A 26871-nucleotide genomic window follows, 5' to 3' on the forward strand; every position below is an offset into this window, starting at 1 on the left:
AGGTAAGACGAACACCACTATTCGCGCTCGTCTTGCCTGCTCTGTGTGCCCGTGTGTCTTATTGCGTCACTCTTTATAGCTGCGCTTCGTGAACTAAGCCAACAATTATACTCCTAAGGACCACGACAGATTTAAGCACCTGCACGTCTAAAACGAATAAAGATGGGATGAACCAGGTTAACACGTCAAGGATGACAAGGCCACCTGTGGCATAGACTTGTCCTATCGACATGCTGGCCAGCCTGTCAGAGTCGCATTACGCTGGTTCGTCCGGTTTCTAATGTGCAGCCTGTGCACCTGTTGGCATTTGCATCGTCGCTTGGGATGTACCTTTAAAGAGCGACATCAATCTTATCAACTTCCAGCATCGGGGTGCAAAAAAATCTTGTAAAATACGGCGCAACAAGCGAAAATGCCGAAGGCTGTAAAACAGAAGTATACACATCTGCAAGGCTCAAGGCTTTATTCCGCGTGCCCAGCTGCTTGTGCATGACCCAGCGCTTTTAAGAGGATACGTTGATCGGCTACTTTGTGTCATATTTTGGTGGTGACTGAGAGCGCGTGTACGTGTTAGACCAGCAGGTTCTCACCTGGCCGAAGGAAGGAAGCGCCTCCTCCTTGCTCTCCGGGAGTGAGCTCATCACTCAATGTATCAGGTTGACTAGCCCGCAGGCAACCACTAACCAGAGGCCATAGCTAAATGTCAAGCAATCTTATGCTGGGAAAGGAGCCCTCACTGCGAAATCATTCAAAGATATATATATATGAGTTACTCAAAAAAAAAGAAAAAAAAAAGACACGAAAAAAAAAAAATAGTGCCCCAGAGCACCCATAATGCGGCCCATAATGAGAACTTCCGGAATTCTTTCATCAATCCAGACAGCGAGAACAAAAGGGCGCAAGATGGGAGTCAGGGCCCATAGTCGCAAAAACGCCATTACGCTAGAACTGTTCGTAAGAGAAGAAGTCAGTCAATCGTAATGGCGGACATATCATTAACGAAGGGGGCCTGACAATGGCAAAACTGCACTTACGAACGAATAGCTTCATGAATTCGGCCCCAGATAACTAAAGATAGAGAGGGAGATAACAACTTTAGTGATATGCTGGACATATTAGCCTGGCTGATCGCCTAGCATGCTACACCGGGTGCTGGGTGATAATTATGATATACGCAGTGATCACATAAACATATAGACAGCACATGATCACTAAAGATGGCGAGATGTCAAGAAGCAGGGAACACGTTCAAGCAGTCGTATTTGGGCATTCAGTTTATTTTGGGTTGTTTTTCTTAAGCGGAAGGTGGTAGAGCGTGGCATCTTGGCATATGGCCATCATATATCCTACTAATTCGGTTGTTTCATTCTGCAAACGAAAAAAAAGAAATAAAAAAAGTTGTATTCACCACATGCAATCGTTTTTTTTTCTTTTTTTTTCTGAGCACTATGCGTTGACAAATGCAAGAAAAAGACAGAGCAAAGAGAAGAGAGGAAATGAGAAGCATAAACTGGCGAAAACTACAAAATAGCAAGGGCTCTATATATGGTGTTACCATACTGCAGAGGCATCTTGCTTTGGGATAGTTTTGTTGATTGCGTTGCCTTTCTTGCAGAACTCATCGACTCAATTCAACATATTACCACATGTGCTGCTTCAGCAACCTACATTTTCAGCGCACAAATGCGTTCAGGTGAAGAATATTTAGCACACATGTAGGCTAATGTTATAAGGCTATATTGTTCAAAGGTTCGCTAGTGGATTCGCTAACAGTGTCATGTAAGATCTTATAATGAACAAACTAATCAACTTGTGTTGCCAACATCGCAGCGACCATAATTATTTGGAACTTGGTCTCTTTCGGGCATTTTAAGATCTCGCAGTCTGTAACGTTTCACGTTGGCGAAAGAACTTATGTAACCAAGTGAAGCAGTTTGAGCTCCTCTTTCAGCTCACCCAAGTTTGTCTCTGTTTTAGCTTTGGCTCCGGTCTATGAAACGTTGCATTTCGTATATAAGGCGCAGGGTTACCCTTTGTAAAAGGTAAAGCTGCCCTTTAATCATACGCTTCATTGGCACACCGAGCGCCACAAAAGGCGCTTTTCGCCGACGCGCTCGTGCACTTAGCCTCGACTTTGTAGCAATGCCTTCCGCTCGTTCCGCAAAGTCTATGCTACTCTTTACCATGCACCGCGTTCACGGCAAACTAATCCCATTATACCTTGCGCGGATGTTTGCGAAGCTAGAATCGACAGATAAACAAAAGACGGCTTCTCGCAGCTCCTGGTCGCGTGTGACATTAGATTTTGACGGCGTGCCCTCGGCGCTAGTAAATTGCTCGCTATAGAAAGGATGAATTGTACTCACAACTAAGCAAATATTCTATACTTGGCAACTTCAGGGAACTTTTGCTGCATAGAGACCTACCAAATACGCGAAAGCACCATGTAATCCACGACGTCGCAATGACATCGTCAGCGCCTTGGTTTGTGCGCGGAATTCTAAAAAAGAAAAGCTGGGGTTTTGAAAGAAAGAATAGTCTGCCAGTTTGAGTTAGTCGATTGTTTCTCTTCGGAGTCCTCAAATTGAATCTACACTTTGCGTGCATGCCTGCCGAGTACGTTCTGCGTGAGACGAACTGCTTTACAGTTTACGGATTCCCTGATATGAATCTGAACGCCGGCGACTTCTTAAATACTACTACGCGTACGTGCGCACACGCATATGCACCAATGCACAACTTACCCTTGCGAGGCCCTTTATTACGGTTCTCTGCAGAGAAAGCAAGAAAAGGGATGAAAAGCATGTTTGCAAACAAAAGTGCTTGAACGTTCGTCACAGTTGCTTTTAATGCAAGTGAAAGTCCCCGCAGAATGTCAGCGTCTCAGTGACTACTACAAGTAATATACGCATACGGTGAGTACTCCAAATCGCCCATCGGTTGGCTCTGAAATGCACAGGAAAAGAAATTTCGCGGAGATTCGTGGTTTCGCCGGTAACTTCTGGGGTTCGCTGCCGCCGATGCAAGCACTGCTGTCCGAGAATGTCAGTGCCACGCGGTGGACCGAGCGAACGACTGTGTCGCAGCCAGCGTTCTCCTCACGCACTGCTGCTGTGGCCGCAGGCGGGGCACGTCCACAAATCAAGGCTACAGACGCGGAGTAATCAGGGCGTAATTCGCGGCAGCGGCACACCACGCAAGTGATGATACAAGGGACTGCAATGTGAAACATTGGAGGGCGGCCTGGAAAACGTGTGGTATGTATGCGATAGCCAGGAAGAATGAGGGCACAACAATCGTTGTTTCGAAAAAAAAAATGTGCCACTGTGATTTGTGTCTACTTATGCCTTCCCGTAAAAATGAGAAGCGAAGAAGCAGCGCAGCTGTGACACATCGTTTACTCTTCGGCGGCCGAAGCCTAGGCTACCATTTGAAATACGGGGAACCGAGAACAACCGACAGGCATTTTGTTTTTTCTTTTGTACTAAAAGAAAAAATTCGACAGTTTTGTCCGAAGGGCGAAGCATTGACATCGACAGCAAGGTTTAGAGTTGCGCTTGAAGTCGACGTATTGGCGCGACGCAGCACGCACAAGGCAACTCCTGCTGGGCAGAAGAAACAGAGCCCTGGCAGCCACCAGGCGTCTCAGAATGCTGGCGCGCGCACGAGCGCCACCAGTGATATTGCAGGAGTCGCACCTCGGTGGTGCACGATGTGAGAACGACGGGAAACCGTCGGCGTTATTCGGCGCTCAGTGAAATATTAGATGACGTCAGCCTGACGTTTACTACTAAAGCCAGAGCGTGATAGAGGGCATATATAGCGCCGACAGTGCGTGCACTTCGCTTCGTCGTTTTTGCAGTAAAACGCACTCCGCGTATATCTGGGGACCCTCTAACCTTACGCGCGCGAGCCCCGCATGCGCAGTCGACGGCATCTCGAGCTTCAGTATAACTGCTATACCAATAAACAGAGCTGGAGTGATAGGGGTTACCGAGAGTACACGCTTCCAGTGACGCATCCGCAAATGGGTGTCATGCTGTAGCCATAAAAAAAGAAAAAAAAAAAAAGAAATGTGTCGTTCCGTTCTGGTCGCGGTGAGCGTAGCGCACGGCACCGAAAGCAATGAGGCAATAAGATACGGCACGCCGCAGGACAGTGCGTCGCATTATTATTCATGAGACTCTGGTGTTTTATACGTGCAAGAACCACGGTCTTATTATGAGGCACGCAGTATACTCCGGATTAATTTTTACCACCTGGGTTTTTTAACGTGCGCTTATATCTAAGTAGACGAGCGTTTTTGCCCTTCGCCCCCATAGAAATGCGGCTGCCGCGACCGAACCCTCCACCTCGGGCACAACAGCGTAACGTCTTAGCCACATAGCTACAGCGGTGGGTATACTTACGAAATTGTGCATCAAGGCAGGAAGACGTTTGCAGTAACGCTTGACCAGGCGGAAAGTGGTAATGTTGCCTGCCATCCTGTGCCGTGCAGCGATCATAAGGTCCAAGTCCTGGAATAAGTTTTCCCACCAAGAAAACATTATTGTGTCTCATGGCCCGCGCATTTTACGAAAGATGCCTCAAATTGGCTTTACCCAATTCAAGAACAGCATGAAATACAGCATTGCGTATACCATGTCAGAAAGGTGCGGTGACGCTTCAAACTACGACCGCAATTATTTCACGCCGCATAACCCGTCAGTGTCTTAATATTTCGGCCTGACTCCCACTGAGAGATGGCGAAGCGGGGAATGTTATATTGGGTTCATTGCGTTGAGCGCGCAGGAAAACATTGACGAGGTATAACGGGAACATGACAAACACTATTATACCATGAGCGTTCATTGGACGTAAGGAGAATTATACAAATAATAATTTCATGGTATGGATATCAAAACAAACCACCAAAACATGTACAATAACCACTCAGTTGGAAGCACTAGAACTTATTTTCATCCTACTCTACCTTGCGGATGACTCATTTCGTATTCTTCAGATAATCGCGAAAAACTGTGAGGTGCGAATCACTTTTGTTTGACGATGATTTCTTTCTTTTTTTTTGGCATTTCTACAATTCTCGCACGCTCTAATCATCCATTCATTCACTCACAATGCTCAATTACAGTAATGCCGAAATAAGGTCGAAATCATGGCGAAAAGATAGCTTTATACCTCTTGTGGAAAGATGGTGCAGTGGCAGTTAATGACTGCTTTCAACTGTTCGTCGTTGTAATCTGCAAATCAAGACATGCAGGCGACAGCGATTAAAGCATAAAATCGTTGTTCGACTAATTCATTCTCGCTACAAGACGCATATTATCGGAGTCTGCCTATAGCTATTTATCGTGTATTATTTATCGTTCACTTCAATGCCTGCCACCGACAGGTCACTAGTTGATACAATAGCATGAACATATTAAAATACGAAAACATAACAGCATTTCCAATAATAACTCATGCTAAAGTAAATATACAAGGCATGAGGTAGTACAAGAAACTAAACAGGGGCTTGCTGAACTCAATTACGTCAAGCATCCTGTGTGCCAACTTTGCAAAAACAATTGAAAACATCCATGTCCGATGAACTGGCATTGTACACCTGCTGCAGCCGTGTCATGGGGCAAGTTAGAGAAAGATTCGGGTAAAATACGTCAAAACACCTGCTGGTTTTCAGTGACGGAACCCGAAAGTGCAACGATCCTAGTGACATAACACAATCATTTGGGCCACTCGCCATTTGTCGAAAGAACTTTACGTGACGCGCGAGTCTCCTGTCACGCAAAGAGAGCATACGTAAGTCAACTAACAGGCTTGAGTAGTCATAGTATATATGTCGTAGTAAGTGCGAACGAATCGACGCTGGACGGCTTCTATCAAGTTACTTTGATGTGTACTGATAGAATTCCGCACAGTAGAAGCAAACTCTAGAATCGCGGTCTGACTAGTGCGTAGAACAATGTTTTGAAACAATTAGGATGCCGAAACTTCTTTGTAGGTTTAGATATTAAGCCTAAATGCCTCATGACATGACTGGCAATACAGGATAAATAAAGGCGGAAATCCAGCCTTGAAGCTAAATAAACCGCAAGGTCTTGGACATCAAGCATTCGACGAATACTGTCACTATAGACAAAATGTACTTAAAATTCGTTTGCATGCGCCTTCTGGTAAAAGACAGTACACTCATTTTCTTCACGTTAATTTCAAGTCTGTTAGTAACACACAACTGATGGATAAAGGAAATGTCCTCGTGCAATTTATAGCAGTCATTTACGCACCCAATTCTTCGAAACACTTCAAATCATCAGCAAACATTTTTGATGACGTCTGCTCGCCATTAATGACGGGCAGGCCGGTAAGACAGTCGAGCTGCTTTTTCAAGAGACAGTGATGCAGGTATGTCGTTCCCCTTCCGTGACATCACGGCTACAAATACGCGGGCCTTCTTTCAGAAAGTGTTCCATACGCACGGCGTTCCTTCACTAGCAACAAATTAATATATACTGCTGACGCGACTAGCAAGTCGCGTTCAAATCTTCCTCGCACCTCGGGGGGAATTTTACTCCGATTTGGGTCATACCTGTCGTGTCTCGTTCTATGCAGGGCAGGTTCGTCCGAAAAAAAAAAAAGTCACAGGCCTGCGCAGAATACGCAGCCCAGTCACAGCGTAAGCTGGAGGAGCGGCTCCATAGGAGACAGTTGTAAACTGCTCGAATACGATAAATGTAAATACTGAGTATACGGAAAGTAGTGTTTTAATTTGGAGACATTTATTGAAACACACTCAGGTGTGCTTTATGATGCGGAAAGTAGATCGCGAAGAATATGTAGCCGCGCGCGTAGCTCTGCGATTCACTTCTTCACAGCAGTGGTTCGTACCTTGCGAGAAGGCGCCATAACGTGTACGGAATAGTAAACACAGGTATCGAGAGGCTACGCGGCGCACACGTCGCATCCCTTGACACGTGGCATCATACGATGCAAGTGCAACATGTCGTGACACCTGGTGAAATACAACGCAACTGCAATGCAAAGTTCGCACGTATCGACGCCACGCGGTGCGCATCTCACATCGCGTGACGAGTGACAAACTGCTGCTGTTGCTGCTGCTGATGATTTATTGGCGTCCTCTTTGAAACGGGGAAGTGACACATAGTCACCTAGCCTGCTTCATTTAATCAGGTATGCTATACACGTTTCTCATTCTAGCGTTTTAGAGTGCAGCTCTTAGGCGCCCGTTCCTGCGTCGGCGTCGTCCCTCGCGAACGAGCGAACGAGCACAGCGAAGGATGAAAGCGAACGCGGAGCGCAGCGGGGGATGAAAGACGGCGAGCGAAGAGAAGCGAGGCGGAAAGTGGAGGAGGAGAGTATGGCGAAAGGGTGAGGGTGAAAGCGGAGTGCCGGCAGCGACCAGGCGGCGAGCACGCAAAGGAAGCGCTGGCATGAGCTTCGGACCCACTGCGCATGTGCTACTTCACCTGCGCCGCCGCCGCTATAGAGAATGCGCTCCGCGCGAGCCACGCGTTCCCGTGTTTACCCTTTCTTTCTGAACAAAGAGCGATGCAACCGGTGGAAATGCTTTGTCTGCCGCTGCTGCTAAACGAGCTGCCCGAGCAGAGGCTCAGCGCCGCCGCCGAGAGGACTTCTTCTTCTTCTTTCTGGGGTTTTACGTGCCAAAACCAGTTCTGATTATGAGGCACGCCGTAGTGGAGGGCTCCGGATTAATTTTGACCACCTGGGGTTCTTTAACGTGCACTACAACGCAAGCACACGGGCGTTTTTGCATTTCGCCTCCATTGAAATGCGGCCGCCGGGGCCGGGATTCGATCCCGCGACCTCGTGCTCAGCAGCGCAACGCCTTAGCTGACTGAGCCACCCCGGCGGGTACGCCGAGAGGACCTTGTCGTTCAGAATCAAATTCTTTAGCACAATAAATCGCGAAATCAAAACACCTGAACAGCTGCGCTCAAAATTCTTATTAGGGAGTAGCGTAATCGTCCGCGATTTTTTATTTTTTTTGCAGCAGTTTGCACGTATCGATTCTACACGGCGCGCATCTCACATCGCGTGACAAGTGTCACGATACGATGCAACTGCTACATGGCGTGCCACCTGGTGCACTATAATATGCAACTGCAATGTAAAGTGTGCACGTATCGACGCTATATACGCGGCGCGCATCTCACATGGCATACATCGCGGTACTGTATATGCTACTAAAGGTAGCAGAGTTGCGCGTATGTCCGCCAATGCTAGAATGCCACTCCATAGCTGCAGGAGAGGCGCTCGGGCCAGCGGCGACGGTGCGCTCTCGTTCGTTTCACGTCGCTGCCGATAGAAACACTATTGTTTCAAGCTTAGAATAAGAAAACTCGGGCAAACAACAACTTCCCAAAAACAAGCGCTACAAATTCGCTGTGATTTGTACTTGATCAATAATAAAAACGACGAGCATTTTGATTAGATCGAGACAGATCGCGCGCAACAGACGCGGGAAGGCTGCCAACGTTTATACTGCGCAGTTCGACTAAATATATTATGCTGCCATTCTAGATCGGTTGGGTGCATCTTTACACATCGACAAGTGCAAGTTCTTATGTTTATGGTGGCCAATTTGCACCGGGTAACGACTGTTGCAAGAATATCGCTTGGCGCAGGATGTGCGTACATTTATCAAAACTGTCCAGAATGTTGTTGCCGATTCCACATCGAATCAACTCAAATCAGATTGTGTGCTCGACGCGAGTGGTGGTGCACATTCTGAAACGGACTGAAATGTACGAATCATGTGTAAATAGGCCAACGCAATCTACCCGTAGTTCATATTCTGACAACCGCCGACTATGCTTCCCGCGCTTTTAATTGGGACTTGTTTTTGTAGCATAAGTTCGCCACATGAGGTTATATGGATGTGACACGGTGCACTTTCCATCGCGATTGGCTCTTTTGCGCAAGCTGCAGTAAGGAGTAAATTGTGGTCGATAATTTCGATCCGGATCGGGTGAGATCGCGATCGGAAGTAGTCGTTTGACTCCGGTAATAAATTTGCACTCCGGTAATAAATAGGCATCGCTATTGGGAAAGCCTATTTTTGAAGTTCTGGGCGAGCGAGTCTATTTCATCTTTGATGTGCCTCATGTGATTAAAAGCCACTCGCAACAATATCTAAGCTCATCAGTTGCTTATTGAGAACGAGGTGGTAAATTGGTCGCACGTTGAACGCCTCTACAAATTCATGCATGAATTACGGTTGCAATCGGCTCTGAAGCTGACAGAGCAGCACGTCGACCAGAAATATTTTTCTAAGATGAAGGCTAACAGAGTGGCGCAAGTCCTCAGTTCACCGGTTAGCATTGCAATTATGGCATTAGTTTTTGTAAATTAACTTCCTTCATCAGCTATAGCTACAGCAAATTTTTGTGAGCATATGAATAAGCTGTTCGATGCCCTGAACAGCTCGAGCCCCCACCCATCTAATTAAAAAAAAATGCACAGAAGTGCCGTTATGCCATTAAAAAGGGTCAAAAGTGAATGGATTAAATTTAAAGAACAGCTTTTGTGGATTAAGTCGTGGAAGCTTTCTGGTAGGCGTTAGCTGCAAACAGTCATTGGGTGGCATCTTCATCTTTGGTAAAATCTCTCAACAAATTACTTCTACTTGCTAACTCGTTGGCTGCAGCAGGGTCCCCTGGAGAATATGTTTCGGCACATTAGGCAGAATCAAGGATGTAACACCAACCCAAATGTCGCTCAATTCATTTCTGATTTGAAGCATAGTTGCATTCAGGAAGCCTTTAAACTCTCTGAGCAAGCGAATGTAGAAGATGATGAATCTTAAATCCTTCGGGAAGTGTTACCATTTTCTCTGGATAGCTCATCTCTGGTTGACATTGTAGAACCGATTAAGCCTGACGACTTTCCATCTCTTGAAACACTTCGGAATTTGCCACCGATATATTCAATCCCGCATTATTAATGAATCCGCTGCTTATTACGTGGCAGGCTTTTTGGTGAAAGTGTTTGTTGCAAAGTCTCTCGTGAAACATTGCACTTGTCGACACTTGTTGCAAAGTGATGAAAACAGTGGTGCAGGCCAACATTGCGCTATGCTGAAGGGATTTCACGTACCAAGCAAACTGTTTGGCAATCTGGCTGTGCCATCACAAAGTGTTTTTGCTTTCGCTCAAGAACTCGAGACTCACTTCCTTGCCATGATTGCGAGCGTCTGTGATGTTTTGTATCAGTATCTGTTTCGTGTTGGGAACAGGGAATTTTGCTCTGTAGAATGTCGACAGAGATTTGTCAAAATGTATTGCCGGATACATTTGTGTTAGCATGTCCGATTTGTGAATAATAAGTTAGCTAAAGTTCGGTTTCACTCATCTGTTTCTGGCGTGCAGCTTGAAAAAGTTAAAGGTTAATGTAGGGCTCCCTTTAAGCGATGTAACGTATAATTGCCCTTTCAGGTCTGCTACCGCTCCCTTGTTTACATTGAACAGCAATTCGGCAGGGGTCGACTATTTATGCATTACAACTGTGTGGTGGTGGTATGGGTTGACGGGGTGGGTGGCGGTGGGCGTGGTTCCCTCCGGAGGTGCAACAGTACCTGTGAAGGAAGGGGGACAGCATGGTCCTTCAAAACGCTATTCATTATAAGCAAGGCACCCACGGTAGATTTGAAACATTTGTTTTTCTTTTAACCTTCATCAAGTGCCGAAGGAGGAGGAGTTCAAGTTCGAAGCAGTGTGCACTGCGGTATATAGCTTGCGGAATGAGGGATGGGGTGGATGGGGTGCGGATTTGAATGCGTAGCCCTATGGTGGTCGCGGGAAAACTGCTTTGTGTGCTGACTATTGGATGCATAATGCGAAAAGTATACATGGATGTGTGTGTGTGTGTTGGGAGGGGGTGCACAGAAATGTGGTGGTTTCAGGAGAATTACTCCAGGCGGCGTTCTATTGCCCGCTTATCGGCATGTTGCAGAACGAAGGTTAAAAAGGCATCGAGTACCGGCTTAACGTGGCTAAGGTTTGAAGACATGTATAATTGACGTTTCAGGGCCGGTACTGCTCCCTTCACAGTGAAAAAAATCTCGGTCTAAACGGGGTGTCCCAACTATCATGCACCAAGATTAAAAAAAAAAAAAAGCAATTGCTTTACTCGAAGAAAACCTAGTGTTTATTGCTTCTAGTACAGTGGAGCAGCGGCCAGTAATTTTTCCGTTACTGAGATTTAATTAGGTAATTATAATTACCAGCGAGGAGTACTGTCCTAATTATCAAAGCGTCAATGAGTCATTTGTAGGCACAGCCAATGGACATCTAACTGCGGTATTTTCAGCGACGTACGAATTGCGTACTAATTTTTTTCAATTAATTAAATTTAAATACCACAGTTAGATACCGAAAAGTGCGTCCTCCCGCTTCTCGATCGCTCTTTCATCCTTCCCGGTGCTCGTTCGCTCGGTTACGCCGACGCTCGCCGTCGGAACGGGCGCTATAAGAGCTGCGCTCTAAAAAATGGAAGTTCTTCTCGAAGTGCGGTACATTTAAAGCGATAGCAATGTTTCCCGTTGCGTTTAAGCTTCTCAGGCGGTGTTCTAAGAATTATTACGCGGAGGCGACAGGTTGGCGCGACACAGCACGCGAGGCAGCTGCTGATGCACCGCAGAAACAGCGCCTAGATATAACAGCTATTAGGTGTATTACTATTAGGGCGTCTTAAAACGCTGGTGTGATAGAAGCGTCGCCACCGGCGTTGCGGACAGTCGCACCTCGATTACAGTACCTCGATTGCGCACGAGATGAGACCGACAGAAAACCGTCGGCGTTCGTATCTTCCCCCCGTATTCAGAAATGCGCATTAACTTGAATTCAATGCAAGCTTGACTTGATCGAAATGACGCCTGTCGTGAACGTGCCGAAGGAAACGCAATGAGTGTCTTGGGCACGTTATCGCTTGGCGTCATTTAGATCAAGTCAAGCACGGGCTTCAATCGAAGATGCAGTTTCTGAATGCTGGGGTTAATTGTAGTTCGCACAATCGCGGTGTCCGTTCCGCTCAAACCACTGTGAGCCCCGCGGTGTGGTACGCACGCAGACTCCCAGCGAGAGCGCTGCCCTGGCAGGGTGCGTCCACTTAGCTTCATCGTTTTTGCAGCCAAACGCACTGCGCGTCTCTCGCGTCTATGGAGACCTTCTAGCCCTCCACGTGTGGGCCGCGCGGTCGATATCGTGAAAGCACGGCGGCGGCGGCAGCATGGACGCGCCTCGAATGTCTATATAATTGCTATCGCCATAAAAGCAGAAAAGAAAACGGTGCACAGTATCCGTAAAGTGAATGAATGAATTCTGGGCTTTTACGTGCCAAAACCACGATTTGATTATGAGACACGCCGTAGTGTCTCATAATCAAATCTCATAATCAAGAACACCACACGGGTGTTCTTGCATTTCGCCCCCATCGAAATGCGGCCGCCGCGGCGGGGATTTGATCCCGCGACCGCGTGCTTCACAGCGCTACACCATAGCCGCTAAGCCATCGCGGCGGGTAGTATCGGTAAAGTAATTCTAACAACTTGAATATTGCGAAACACTTGAAATTTTGCTGTTTTACGTGCATTTTCTCCTGAACGCCGACGAAAGATGCGTCATTATTATGTATATTTACACGTCGTAATTAAAGCTAGTGATAACCATATCACAAGTATAAGTTTTTGAAATTTTATCAACAAAAGCGGTCTAAATTTGAATGGTCTGTCGATGCACATTGATTATGGATTTTTTAAACGTCGTGCTATATCACTGCAATCTCGCATTATTCGGCAGTTATATCATTCCGTTCGAAAACAAATACTACATCTTAGCGGCATTTCTAAACTGCATGATAACGTAAGGTAATTCCCGATTCAGTGAATAACATTAGTTCGTCTAATTTTACGGCTCTATTGCTTTCAGTTGCGACAACGCGTAACGACACTATCGCGCAGTTGCAAATTACGCAGACAACTCAGTTCCTGCTTAACAATAAGGATATGGGCAGCAGTGTTGGTGATTTGCGTACCTTATTCTTGCACAGCCTCGATCGTATCGCACCGCGCACAGTTCGCCACACTCACATTTGAGCACTGCATTGCAAAGCAAGTAAAGAGTATTATACCAAAGTAGCTACTCTATAGGGTGGGCTTACCGCTATTTAGACTGTGCGACTTAGTAGTGGGGGAACTACTTCCGTTATCTGCTCTAGACAAGAGTCCGAAGCGACATCACAGCTGGAGACGAAGACGAAGACGAAGACAAAGAACGCTCTCGCGGAGGTTGGTCACGGGATCTCGTGGCATCCCCACGCTCGTTCCAGCCGTTCGAAACGGGGTGGCATGGAGCTCCAGGAGGCTCAGTTCCATTTCGGACACCGACCGCGGCACGGAGAAGTTGATGCGCCCACAGAACCCAGCTCTTCGCGCTGACTGTCCCTCCTCCCCTGACCCGGAGCTTGGATGGGATACAGCGGACCCCCTAAACGACGCCGGGTGGTGGCCCCGGGACGAATCCCGCCGCTCTGGGCCACGCGGCTCAGCCGCAGGCGTACGCTGTGGCTTCCGCGGTACCGCCATCTGGTTCCGCTCTACTTCCTGCCCTTCGAAGGAGGAGGACCATTCGAGGCATCGGGAGCATTCGGAGGGCCTAGCGCACAGGCCTGAACGGGTAAGATAATGTAGTTGAGTTTAACGGGTGCACATTCGACCGGTACATATCTACCGTGACCCAGGGAGCCGCCGCTGCCGCTGCTGCAGCTGCCAGTTCGCACATGGATTCTCCTGGCCAGCTCCCCATTCCACCATCACTGTTTGGCCCTCCGAGTTGTCCCTCGGAGGGGCCCCGCGCCACCATTGACGCCGGGTCCACCCCCGCAAGACAGACCCCGACCCGTATACAGTAAACAGCTCGCCGTCGCAGCCACTGCAAGTGTACCATACCAGGGACCAGAACTCGATAAGAAGACGCCGACGAGCCACATGCACTTGCCGCCCTTCCTGGCAATGGCGAAGAAGCTGCCGTCGACACGGAAGGCGTCCCCGTCGCAGACCTCTGGTAGCGCGGGACATTGATTAATAAACATATTTATATTTTCTACGAGATGGCGCTGTTGTCTAATACGAGGTGTGTCGGAGTGATAAGTACGCTGCGAGGAGCGGGATGTACGGCCGATGTAATAGCAACGCCTCCTTCGACGCTTGCGCGTCACGTGGCATGACGCAGGCCACGTCGCGACCTGCCGGCCCACCAACTTCGCCTAGCGTTCGCACACCTGAAATGCGATTTGCACATTGCAACTTTAGCGGGAATCAATGTGAACATAATGAGGTGTGGTTTATGTTCTAGATTGTGGGCTGAATGTGTCCCGGTAGTTCTTTGACATGAAAAGTCTCACTGCAACGCGAATACACGTTCGCATTTAATGAGAAAAAGCTACAACCAAAATTTATAAAAAAAAAAAAAAAAACCTGAGGCCTGCGCCGCACACGCAGCACAGTCACAGCGTAAGCTGGAGAAGCGGCTATATAGGAGTTTAATTTTCTGCACCAAGCACTACAGGCTCTTCGCAGCGAAGCCTCTTCGCGTCGTCTTCACGAGAACAATTTGAAATGTCAGCCCGGCGTCGACGGCGAGCTGTGGCTTGCGCCGCAACACGTCAAGCTCTGCACAGCGGTATGCTGAGCCCGACGTTGCCTGGTTGCAGCCGCGCGCGTAGCTCTACGATTCGCTTCAGCAGAGGTTCGTACCTTGCGGGGAGGCGCCATAACGTGTTGAAGAGTAAACAGAGGCATCCAAACTACATGGCGCACATGTCACATCCCTTGACCCGTGGCAGGATGCGATGATGATGATGGTGGTTTATTGGCATCCCCTTGGAAAAGGGGCGGTGACAAATAGTCACATAGCCTATAATTGAGTTAACCATATCTAGCTAAATGCAGCATGCAACTGCTGCATGTCGGGATACCTGGTGAAATATCGCGCAACTGCAATGCAATGTTGGCACGTATCGACGCTACGCGGGGCGCATGTCACATCGTGTGACAAATGGCACGATACGATGCTAAATGATGATGATGATGATGATTTATTAGCATTTCCTTTGGAACGGGACGGTGACATTCACCTTGTACAACTACCTATGCAACTGCTACATGACGTGCCACCTGTTGTATTAATATGCAACTTAAATATAAAATGTGCACGTAACGACGCTACACAGCGCGCTTCTCACATCGCATGACAGAGGCACGCTACGATGCCAATGAAGATGATAATGATCATGGAATTATTGAAATCCCCTTTAAAATAAAGCACTGACAAACAGTCTCCCAGCCAGCTAATGATGATTATGATTATTATTTACTGGCATCCCATTCGAAACGCGGCAGCGACATAGTCACCTAGCCAGATATTGAGTTAATCAGGTATAAAATATATATTTTTGCTCTCATTTTTGGATACATATCGTTAAACTCATTTTCCTTCCTTAAAACTTGTACCTCGTACCGCTACTTGTGCATCTGCTACATGGCGTGCCACCTCGTGTGATAATATGCAAATGCATTGCACAGTGTGCACGTATCGCGTGTTTCCTCGCGCGCTATAGGGCGCGTTTATAGGGCATTTTTCCGCTGGATGCTAGCAAGCGCTGGCGTGGCTCAATGGTATAGAGTCGCTCACTCCCGCGCACGGGCCCGGGTATCGATCCCGACCGGTACCTTTTTTTTCCCTTCCAGGCGATAGCTGCTACGGACACCGGACACCACCGGCGGGCGTGGCGACGGTGGTGGCGGACACCATCGCCAACCGAAGCGGCTATTAGAATGCGCCCATCACAGCTTACGCTGTAAAAACCCGAAGTTTCGGAGCCCGACCGGCTCCTCCTTCAGGGGTGAGATGGCGTAAGGCGTAGCACTGCTTACATGCGTTTCTGGCGCTTTGACAGGCGCGGAGACAGTTTTTGTAGACTTTGAGAGTAAACGACGGGAAGTGTTTCTGACGAACTATTGATGTTACACGGCGTCCTCTGCATGTGCCAGGATTCCAAAAGGAGCCGCCTGCCGGTGGTTGTTTTCTCTCTCCGAGACGACAGAGCCGTCCGGGCTAACCTGGCGATCAAAAAGCTCGCAGTATTCTGCCACAGCACTGTGTTCTCTGTTTAGGTGGCGAAGGTCATTATTCTGGTGACAAATACTTTCCGGGTAGTTTTTAGTCTCGCCAATATACTACGAGGGGCATTCGGTGATGATAATCTTTTAAGGAATGCCCGGCGCCTTTTCGCCAGGAACGCGGTCTTTTGGACGAAGGAGGAGAGGAGGCCTATTTGTCTCCAACCTTGCAGATATCTGCTGAATAATTGCCTTTGATTCTACACGTTCAGGCAATGTTTGTTTAGCACTGATTTTTCAGCCGGAAGAGCTTGTTATTGTTCCCTAGTGAAATGGCGCAACCCACTGTGGGGGATCGGCCATGAATCAGGCGGTGAAAAAGCGTTTATCATTTAAATTGCATAACTGAACAAGTAACTCAGCGCAATATAAAAGACAGAAACAAGAAAGGGACAAACAAGGACAAGCGTTCCCGAAGACTGCTGAGGATACACACAAAAGGAAGGGCCCAATGTACGAGAAATGTATTCTAGAATAGTTAATTGTTGGGCTAGTTGGTTCTGCATAACTGAACAAGTAACTCAGCGCAATATAAATTGCCTACTGATGCAGATATAAATAAAAAAATATCTTATTACAGAGAAGAGTTTGCGAGCATAATAAATATTTACAAGAATTTTAGCATACGATTCTTTTTGTCTCGCGCAGAAAGACACAGAGGGCTTCACAAACGTTCCTGTGGCTGTAACCCAGTACGGTAGCTCCAAAGGAAAGAATTACTGGAAGATTCAAATTCAAATCAAGGTTTCGGAGGGGTACTTTTAAAAATAATTTCCTTGCAATAATGAACCGGCGGCATGCCAAAAAGAAGTGATGCAGAGATTCGCTCTTATTGCATCAAGGACACAAAGGTGATATAGCCAGACCACACCTGTGGAGGTAAAGGCTCAGTCGGGGGACTCGGCATCGTAGTCTCGTAATTGCTACGTCGCTTTTTCTAGTGGGGCACCATTTGTTGTTCCAAGGAAAATTAAGATTTGGGAAATCAGATGTTGACAATGACGGTTTCGTAAATTATTTGCAGTAGTAAATTTTCTGAAACGCGTTGCAGTGATGATAGCCGACGTAAGTAAAACGTGGATTATAGGACCATCGTGGAATGCAACTGCGAGTGAACCTGCATGTTCATTTAAGGCTAGAACTTTGTGGCTTGGCACCCGCACTGCACGAACGAGACGTAAATGTCTTGGGAGGAGAGAATAGACAATTTCTAATATATATTATAAATCTGACGAATTTAACGTGGTTAGTGAAGGACCGACCAACCGACCGACCGACCTAATATGATAAATAATATTCGCTTAAAATTACGGCTGATGATGGTAATTTGCGTACCGCTAAGACAATTGCCAATAATTCCGCCTGAAAGATAGGCGTGAAGTCACGTAGCCGAATGGAAAAAGACCAATTTAGATACAATGCCCAAACCTGCCTTCTCTTCACAAACGGAAGCATCAATTGCTCCCGATTTCTTGTCTCCAGAATGGCTCATTTCCCACTATCCGTGGTATCGGCCAAGAATGAGGCATTTCTCTGACTTAAGTTTGGAAAGGTTCATTGCAAATGTGGCAACCTTACATATATTTGGATTGTAGAAAGGTGTTCGCGTCTAAACAAAATAATTAGAAAGTGAAAGAAAATATTTATTTCAATCAACTATTAGCATATATATATATATATATATATATATACATACACATAGAGTGAGTGAGTGAGTGAGTGAGTGAAATAACTTTTATTACAGGTCCGGCGAGGACGCGAACTCGTCGCGCACCCGAGACCGACCAAGCTGTCAAGCGCTTTTATTGCAAAAAGAAAACGCCCCAGCTCACGCGCGAAAAAGCAGAACAGGGATGATGATGGCTATGTACAAATGAAAACGACGAAGTACTTTAATAGTGCTTACACTAACATTAACAAGACTGCGATGTCGAGTCCCACGCCTGAATTTCTACATGCATTGATCTGGTCTGGCGATTTCCCCTTTGTGCCATTTCTGTAACGCATTAGAAACGATCGACCATTACTTACTGGACTGCCGGCATTTCTCCTCCCTAAGAAAAAGAACATTGCAAATTGCAATGCGACAGCTCGGCCTGCCATTGAACACTCCGGAACTGTTGTCTTTCGGAGATTCTGTGCTTGGACACTCACACAGGAATGTATGCATCGCCATAGAGAAATTCATTATTGAATCAAACCGATTTCATTGTTAAGCATATTATTTCATTTGGCATTACATTATTGCCTCTTGTACTAGTATGTATACTTTTTCTATATTTATTGTCCACTGAATTGTCTTAGAATTTACTCGCTTTAATATTTCTACCAAAATTAGACATATATATATATATATATATATATATAACATTCTAAGAAGGAAGAAAAGACGAACGTTATGGCACATCTGTTGACTGACGTTCGAACGTCAGTCCACAGATGTGCCATAACGTTCGTCTTTTTTCTTTTTTTGAATGTTATACCTTCGGGTCTGGCGCGACACCCTTCGTCTTGTATGCATATATATATATCTATATTTTTTTTTCAGACGTCCCAATTACTAATTCCGGGGCGCTTCCCGATCTGCTTATCTTGCTTTTGTTTAGGCCACGCACTTATTTTTGCAGCACGTATGCGCTGTCACGAAAAATCAAACTGCCGCATGAATTTGGCTTTGGCCCGAAGCAAGTTTCTGGCGTGAAATATAACTGCGCGCGCTCTCTTGCGCGGTGGGAGCGCTGTCACGTGGTATTTTGCATATTTCGCGAGGTTTAATTATCAGTCAGAAAAACAATTAGTACGCAATTAGTAGGTCGCTGAAAATACCGTAGTTTAATGTCCCTTGGCTGTGCCTACGAGTGCTTCATTTACACTGTGATATTTAGGACAGTACTGATTGAGTTAGGTAATTAATTACAATTACCTAATTAAATATCCATACCGAAAAAATTGCTGCCGGCTACTCCACTGTGCTGGAAACAATATGCACTAGGTTTTCTTCGAGTAACGCAATTGCTATTTTTTTTAATCTTTGTGCATGATAGTTGGGACAGCCTGTATATACGTTTAGATAGGTGGTTGAGGGGGTGAGTGGGTGGTAGTGGAGGGTGGTGACCTCCGTCACACCTTCAGGTGACTGGACCTCTCGAGTTATTGGCTGTTAACGAGGGACCAGTAGCGGCCATGAAACGTCATATATGTTGAGACAAAATTATGCTTTACTTGTTCAGAAAGAGGCACAAGTCTGCTCGTGTAATTTTTTTTTTTTTGCTTGGATATAAATCATGTTTTGCGTAAAGTCCCCCTCTTTTTTTCATTTTTTTAAAGCTGCAACATGCGATTCTTTCCGACCAGGTTATGTGTTGTGTTGATTCCCTAATGGTGTTATTTTAAATTAAAATTTAAATTATGGGGTTTTACGTGCCAAAACCAGTTCTGATTATTAGGCACGCCGTAGTGGGGGACTCCGGAAATTTAGACCACCTGGGGTTCTTTAACGTGCACCTAAATCTAAGTACACGGGTGTTTTCGAATTTCGCCCCCATCGAAATGCGGCCGCCGTGGCCGGGATTCGATCCCGCGACCTCGTGCTCAGCAGCCCAACACCATAGCCACTGAGCAACCACGGCGGGTAATGGTGTTATTTTGTCACTGTCAGTTTGCGTGCAGTGTGCAAAAATGGGTCGCGATTGTATGTTTAGCATTTTTGGGAAGCAAAATTGGGTTTGCAAGATTCTGTATTGCACTCATCACCCGATGCTATTTCAATATCTATCAGTTTTCTTATAATGCGCCAAATGGCGACTGTATACTGCGTCGGTGGTCTTTTTTTCTTTATGGAGTGAAATAAAAATTCAGTTGAAAGGTTATCCTATTTGCCCCAAAGGGAGCAAGCTTTTTTAAGAGTGTTGTTGTGGGACGAAATAAGCCCGAAAATGTGCACGCAAACTTTTTAAGAGTGCAGGTGTTAGCAGGGAAATGCTCTCACACACACACACACACACACGCACACGCACACGCACACGCACACGCACACGCACACACACACACATTTACACGCGCCCACGCATGCACGCGGAAATGCACGCATACACAAACGCGCGTATGCTCGCACACGCATACACGCACTCGTGCGCACGCAGACTCAAATACGGAGACACAAACACGCGCCCACACGCAAATGCAAGCAAACACGTACGCAAGCTCAACACGTGCACGCGCACATACACTTCCTCTCCCTCCCTGCTGCCTCTCAAAAACCTGCGCGTGCGAGCAGACTCAATCACACTTGCTCTGCAATTACTGTTCCAGCTCCAGCTGTAATAAATGGCATTACGGTTTAAGTTTGGCGCTTCTTCAAATCGACGTGCCCTCTGCCGGGAGGGTGCAACAACATTTGCTCGTGTCATGTAACTTCACCACCCATCCCTGACCAAAACACTGCTTTAACGCACCACCAATATTCCGACCAAGTGCCATAAATGCACATGTTGTTGGAAGGGACTATCCTCTCCGCGCAGCCAGTTGAAACTTGTTGACACTCATCTGATATTTCGAAATAAAATTTTCTAAAAATTTTGACCATTCAGATGCGCTTGTGCATTGCAGTGAAGTTCCACAGAAGAGTGAAGGGGCAATATCCAAAATTCCTGGGTATGGGCAACAATAACAAATAAAAAAAATCAAATATCGAACAGAATAAAATAAGGTTTCAATAAACACCCTCCTCCTCATCCGATCCGCTCGCCCTCCCCATTTTCCACATATGTCGTCATTGTCGAGCCAGTTCATTCTCGGTACAACATGAGTGGCCCTGAGCAGTTTCTGACCGGTTTGTTGTCTGCGAAGCTAACAGTATTAATAATTTGAAAATTATGCGCGAGGCTTTGCTTTTCTATTCTGGGCTAATACTTAAGTACACAAACACACATTTTCGTTTAAAAATGAGCTTAAAGAGCTTGGAATTTATTATGGGCCCGCTTTTACATTTAAATATCCACGTAACAGCTGTTAGGTTGCTACTCAAGCTATTGCGTACGTGAAAAAAAAAAATCACCGACGATTACGATACTCCATAATGCGAAATTTGAGGCCACCTCTGTACGTGTTTTCATTTCGCGATATATTGGCTAGCACGGACAATCTGTCTCGTGCGGCACGTTACAAACGGAGCGAAGTGTGGCGTGACTGCCTCGCTAATCGGGGTATCGCGAGAGGCAGCGCGTGGGTGACGTGTGGCCGCGATTCACAGCAGCCGCCGCAGACAGCACTCCGCTAATACAGCGCTTTTTTTTTCATGCATTCCACGCGCGCTACTCTGGCGCCATCTTGTAGCCATCGTCGCCGCAGAGTCCGTCTTGCGCGGCATTACGCTTTTCTTCTCACGCCTTCGCCAAACCATCCTCCTCCGCTTTCCTCGCCGTTTCGTCGCCGTCTTCAATCTCCCGCTTCTCGTTCGCTCTTTCATCCTTCGCGATGCTCGTTCGCTCGGTTACGCCGAGGACGCCGACGCTCGCTGGCGGAACGGGCGCCTAAGAGCTTCGCTCTAAACAAAATGGAAGTTCTTCCCGAAGTGCGATACATTTAGAGTGATAGCAATGCTTCCCGTAGCACTTAAGCTCCTCAGGCGGTGTTCTAAGAATTATTAAGCGGAGGCGACCGGTTGGCGCGACACAGCACGCGAGGCAGCTGCTGATGCACCGCAGAAACCACGCCTAGATATAACAGCTATTAGGTGTATTACTATTGGGCGTCTTAAAACGCTGGTGTAATAGAAGCGTGGCCACCAGCGTTGCGGAGATCGAACCTCGATTACAGTACCTCGATTGCGCACGAGATGAGACCGACAGAAAACCGTCGGCGTTCGTATCTTCCCCCCGTATTCAGAAATGCGCTCTAACTTGAATTCAATGCAAGCTTGACTTGATCGAAATGACGCCTGTCGTGAACGTGCCGAAGGAAACGCAATGAGTGTCTTGGGCACGTTATCGCTTGGCGTCATTTAGATCAAGTCAAGCACGGGCTTCAATCGAAGATGCGTTTCTGAATGCTGGGGTTAACTGTAGTTCGCACAATCGCGGTGTCCGTTCCGCTCAAACCACTGTGAGCCCCGCGGTGTGGTACGCACGCAGACTCCCAGCAAGAGCGCTGCCCTGGCAGGGTGCGTCCACTTAGCTTCATCGTTTTTGCAGCCAAACGCACTGCGCGTCTGTCGCGTCTATGGATACCTTCTAGCCCTCCACGTGTGGGCCGCGCGGGTGCGGTCGATATCGTGAAAGCACGGCGGCGGCGGTAGCATGGACGCGCCTCAAATGTCTATATAATTGCTATCGCCATAAAAACAGAAAAGAAAACGGTGCACAGTACCCGTAAAGTGAATGAATGAATTCTGGGCTTTTACGTGCCAAAACCACGATTTGATTATGAGACACGCCGTAGTGGGGGACACGGGTGTTCTTGCATTTCGCCCCCATCGAAATGCGGCCGCCGCGGCGGGGATTTGATCCCGCGAGCTCGTGCTTCACAGCGCTACACCGTAGCCGCTAAGCCATCGCGGCGGGTAGTATCGGTAAAGTAATTCTAACAACTTCAATATTGCGAAACACTAGAACTTTTGCTGTTTTACATGCATTTTCTTGCATGTAAAACGCAACGAAAAATGCGTCATTATTATGTATACTATATACACGTCGTAATTAAAGCTAGTGATAATCATATCACAAGTGTAAGTTTTTGAAATTTTATCAACAAAAGCGCTCTAAATTTGAATGGTCTGTCGATTCACATTGATTATGGATTTTTTAAACGTCGTGCTATATCACTGCAATCTCGCATTATTCGGCGTTATATCATTCCGTTCGAAAACAAATACTACATCTTAGCGGCATTTCTAAACTGCATGATAACGTAAGGTAATTCCCGATTCAGTGAATAACATTAGTTCGTCTAATTTTACGGCTGTATTGCTTTCAGTTGCGACAATTACGCGTAACGACACTATCGCGCAGTTGCAAATTACGCAGACAACTCAGTTCCTGCTTAACAATAAGGATATGGGCAGCAGTGTTGGTGATTTGCGTACCTTATTCTTGCACAGCCTCTATCGTATCTCCCCGCGTGCAGTTCGCCACACTCACACTTGAACACTGCATTGCAAAGTAAGTAAACAGTAATATACCAAAGTAGCTACTCTATAGGGTCGGCATACGGCTATAAAAGCTGTGCAACATAGTAGTGGGGAACTGCTTCCGTGATCTGCTCTAGACGAGAGTCCGAAGCGACATCGCAGCTGGAGACGAAGACGAAGAACGCTCTCATGGAGGTCGGTCCACTCGTGGAGGTCGCTCTCGTGGAGGTCGCCATTCCACTATTCCACAAGTGGAAAAAGTCAGATACCTAGGAATTGTTTATGAGGGAAACCTTAACTGGCGTCTACATATTGAAAATATAACCTCAAAAGCTTCCCGTGCAATGGGGATATTGAAAAGGATTAGCAATAATCGATGGGGCATGCGCAGGGACACACTTTTAATGATTTACCTCATGTATATCTGGCCAATACTAGAGTTCGGCTGTGTGTTATTCTCTGGCTCCCCTGCTTATAAACTACGTCCACTACTTTTGCTGGAAAGGGAAGCACTTCGTTTATGTCTGGGGCTGCCAAAGTTTGTAGCAAACGCCGTGCTCTACAAGGAATCACGACTTCCTTCCCTAGAAATGAGATTTAAAATACTCACTGTTCAAACATTCATAAGGCTCTATGAATCACCAATAAGAAGATCACAGTCGATATTTATTGGTCAACCCGCTTTATTTTTTGGAGTCCCGTGGCCTCGGTTTCACACGCCACAGGTGAATAAAACAGAATCGTTATTAAGTCCGTTAAATGTACGATTAAATGATATAATCACGGTAAGCAGTATCCGAAATTCATTGGTTATTACTTATGATAACATATACCCCAACCATGCGAAGCAACTTCCCTGGCATATTCTTAACGGCTTACTCCAAGATCACTTGGACAAGCTCCAAACAAACGTAATTATAGCCACAGATGCTTCGCAGAGTGAGGAAAAAGCCGGGGTTGAAATTTTTTCATCTGCATTAGATTGGTCTTTTTCTGTTCGACTCCCCGACTATACTCCAATATTCCTAGCGGAATTCCTAGCTGTTGTCTTAGCTTTGCGTAAGCTACAGCCTCCCACAACAACCGCTGTAGTATTAACAGACTCTCTATCCTTGTGCACCTCACTTACTGCTCCTGGCGAGTCCCATATAGTAAAAAATTTGCACTCATTGGTTCCAAGTCATTTGCGGAATTTGCGATTAGTATGGGTACCTGGTCACAAAGGCATATTTATGAATGAAGCGGCAGATAGCCTGGCAAAGGCTTCTATTACAGGCCCTGTGTGTTCCCTTCTTCCAACGACAGGTTTCATAACGTCTGCCAGGTTTAGAAGATACACCCTTATGGCATCAAAATCAGATCTAACATCATCCTCCGAACTGCACCACTTACAATTCCCTTGGAGCAGGAACTTTTGCAAATCCAGACAAACAGAAGTGGCATTAACAAGACTGCGATGTCGAGTCCCCCGCCTAAATTTCTACAAGCACCGATCTGGTCTGGCGATCTCCCCTTTGTGCCATTTCTGTAACGAATTCGAAACGATCGACCATTACTTACTGGACTGTCGGCGTTTCTCCTCCCTAAGAAAAAGAACATTCCAAATTGCAATGCGACAGCTCGGCCTGCCATTGAACTCTCCGGAACTGCTGTCTTTCGGAGCTTCTGTGCTTGGACACTCACAAAGGAATGTATGCATCGCCATAGAGAAATTCATTGTTGAATCAAACCGGTTCCATTGTTAATCATATTAATCCATTTATCATTGCCTTATTCCCTCTTGTACTAGTATGCCTACTTTTTATATATTTATTGTCCACTGAATTGTATTAGAATTTATTCGCTTTAGTATATTTACCAAAATTAGACATTTGCTAAATTTATTCACTTAGCACGTATATAAAATCTGCCCGACTCTTGGCCGATCCCCGTGAGTGGGTATGCGCCAAAGAAAAGGTCATCATCATCATCATCATCATCATCATCATCAGGTCGGTCGCGGGATCTCGTGGCATCCCCAAGCTCGTTCCAGCCGTTCGAAACGGGGTGGCATGGAGCTCCAGGAGGCTCAGTTCCATTTCGGACACCGACCGCGACACGGAGAAGTTGATGCGCCCACAGAACCCAGCACTTCGCGCTGACTGTCCCTCCTCCCCTGACCCGGAGCCTGGATGGGATACAGCGGACCCCCTAAACGACGCCGGGTGGTGGCCCCGGGACGAATCCCGCCGCTCTGGGCCACGCGGCTCAGCCGCAGGCGTACGCTGTGGCTTCCGCGGTACCGCCATCTGGTTTCGCTCTACTTCCTGCCCTTCGAAGGAGGAGGACCATTCGAGGCATCGGGAGCATGCGGAGGGCCTAGCGCACAGGCCTGAACGGGTAAGATAATGTAGTTGAGTTTAACGGGTGCACATTCGACCGGTACATATCTACCGTGACCCAGGGAGCCGCCGCTGCCGCTGCTGCAGCTGCCAGTTCGCACATGGATTCTCCTGGCCAGCTCCCCATTCCACCATCACCGTTTGGCCCTCCGAGTTGTCCCTCGGAGGGGCCCCGCGCCGCCATTGACGCCGGGTCCACCCCCGCAAGACAGACCCCGACCCGTATACAGTAAACAGCTCGCCGTCGCAGCCACTGCAAGTGTACCATACCAGGGACCAGAACTCGATAAGAAGACGCCCACGAGCCACATGCACTTGCCGCCCTTCCTGGCAATGGCGAAGAAGCTGCCGTCGACACGGAAGGCGTCCCCGTCGCAGACCTCTGGTAGCGCGGGACATTGATTAATAAACATATTTATATTTTCTACGAGATGGCGCTGTTGTCTAATACGAGGTGTGTCGGAGTGATAAGTACGCTGCGAGGAGCAGGATGTACGGCCGATGTAATAGCAACGCCTCCTTCGAGCCATCTTTAGGCCTGCGCGTCACGTGGCATGACGCAGGCCACGTCGCGACCCCCGGCCGACCAACTTCGCCTAGCCTTCGCACACCTGAAATGCGATTTGCACATTGGAACTTTAGCGGGAATCAATGTGAACATAATGAGGTGTGTTTTACGTTATAGGTTGTGGGCTGAATGTGTCCCGGTAGTTCTTTGACATGAAAAGTCTCACTGCAACGCGAATACACGTTCGCATTTAATGAGAAAAAGCTACAACCAAAATTTATTTTTAAAAATTCATGAGCCATTCCATTCTGTGAAAGTGGATGACCAACGAACCTGTATGGCGCACGACACAGAGGTGGCACAGAATTTTGAACAAAGGTACGAAATTATTTATTGTCCTGATCAGTGGTCATCGTGACGATAGGCACGCACACATATTCGCGTATCATCCTAAATTTGTCCGTCGCGTAAGACAGTGAATGGCTCATATCCCCTTAAGCAATGGCACATATACCCCCTTAAACGCGGCTTCCCCATTACGACGACAGAAAAGTGAAATTATACGTTGGAATGAATAGCGGCAACGGAGCCAGCTGTGGAAGAAGACGTCGACGACGAACGCGTGAGCAATGACACGAGCGCG

At 47.0% G+C, this 26871-nt stretch overlaps 1 protein-coding gene across 1 annotated transcript in view; it reads right to left on the bottom strand.

Moving 5' to 3' along the window:
* Nucleotides 1-1263: 1263 nt before the first annotated feature.
* The window catches only part of LOC119431030 (uncharacterized), a 57409-nt gene continuing 31801 nt past the window's right edge, over nucleotides 1264-26871 (bottom strand). Inside the window, exons 2-5 of the mRNA XM_037698500.2 lie at nucleotides 5179-5240; nucleotides 4410-4517; nucleotides 2745-2771; nucleotides 1264-1368 (exon numbers count right to left, since the gene is read on the bottom strand). Coding sequence (XP_037554428.1) covers nucleotides 1276-1368; nucleotides 2745-2771; nucleotides 4410-4517; nucleotides 5179-5240 — 290 coding nt within the window. The 3' untranslated portion in view covers nucleotides 1264-1275. The remainder of the gene's footprint in view (nucleotides 1369-2744; nucleotides 2772-4409; nucleotides 4518-5178; nucleotides 5241-26871) is intronic.

Source organism: Dermacentor silvarum, chromosome 1 (assembly GCF_013339745.2).
Source record: "Dermacentor silvarum isolate Dsil-2018 chromosome 1, BIME_Dsil_1.4, whole genome shotgun sequence".
Taxonomy (NCBI): Eukaryota; Metazoa; Arthropoda; class Arachnida; order Ixodida; family Ixodidae; genus Dermacentor; species Dermacentor silvarum.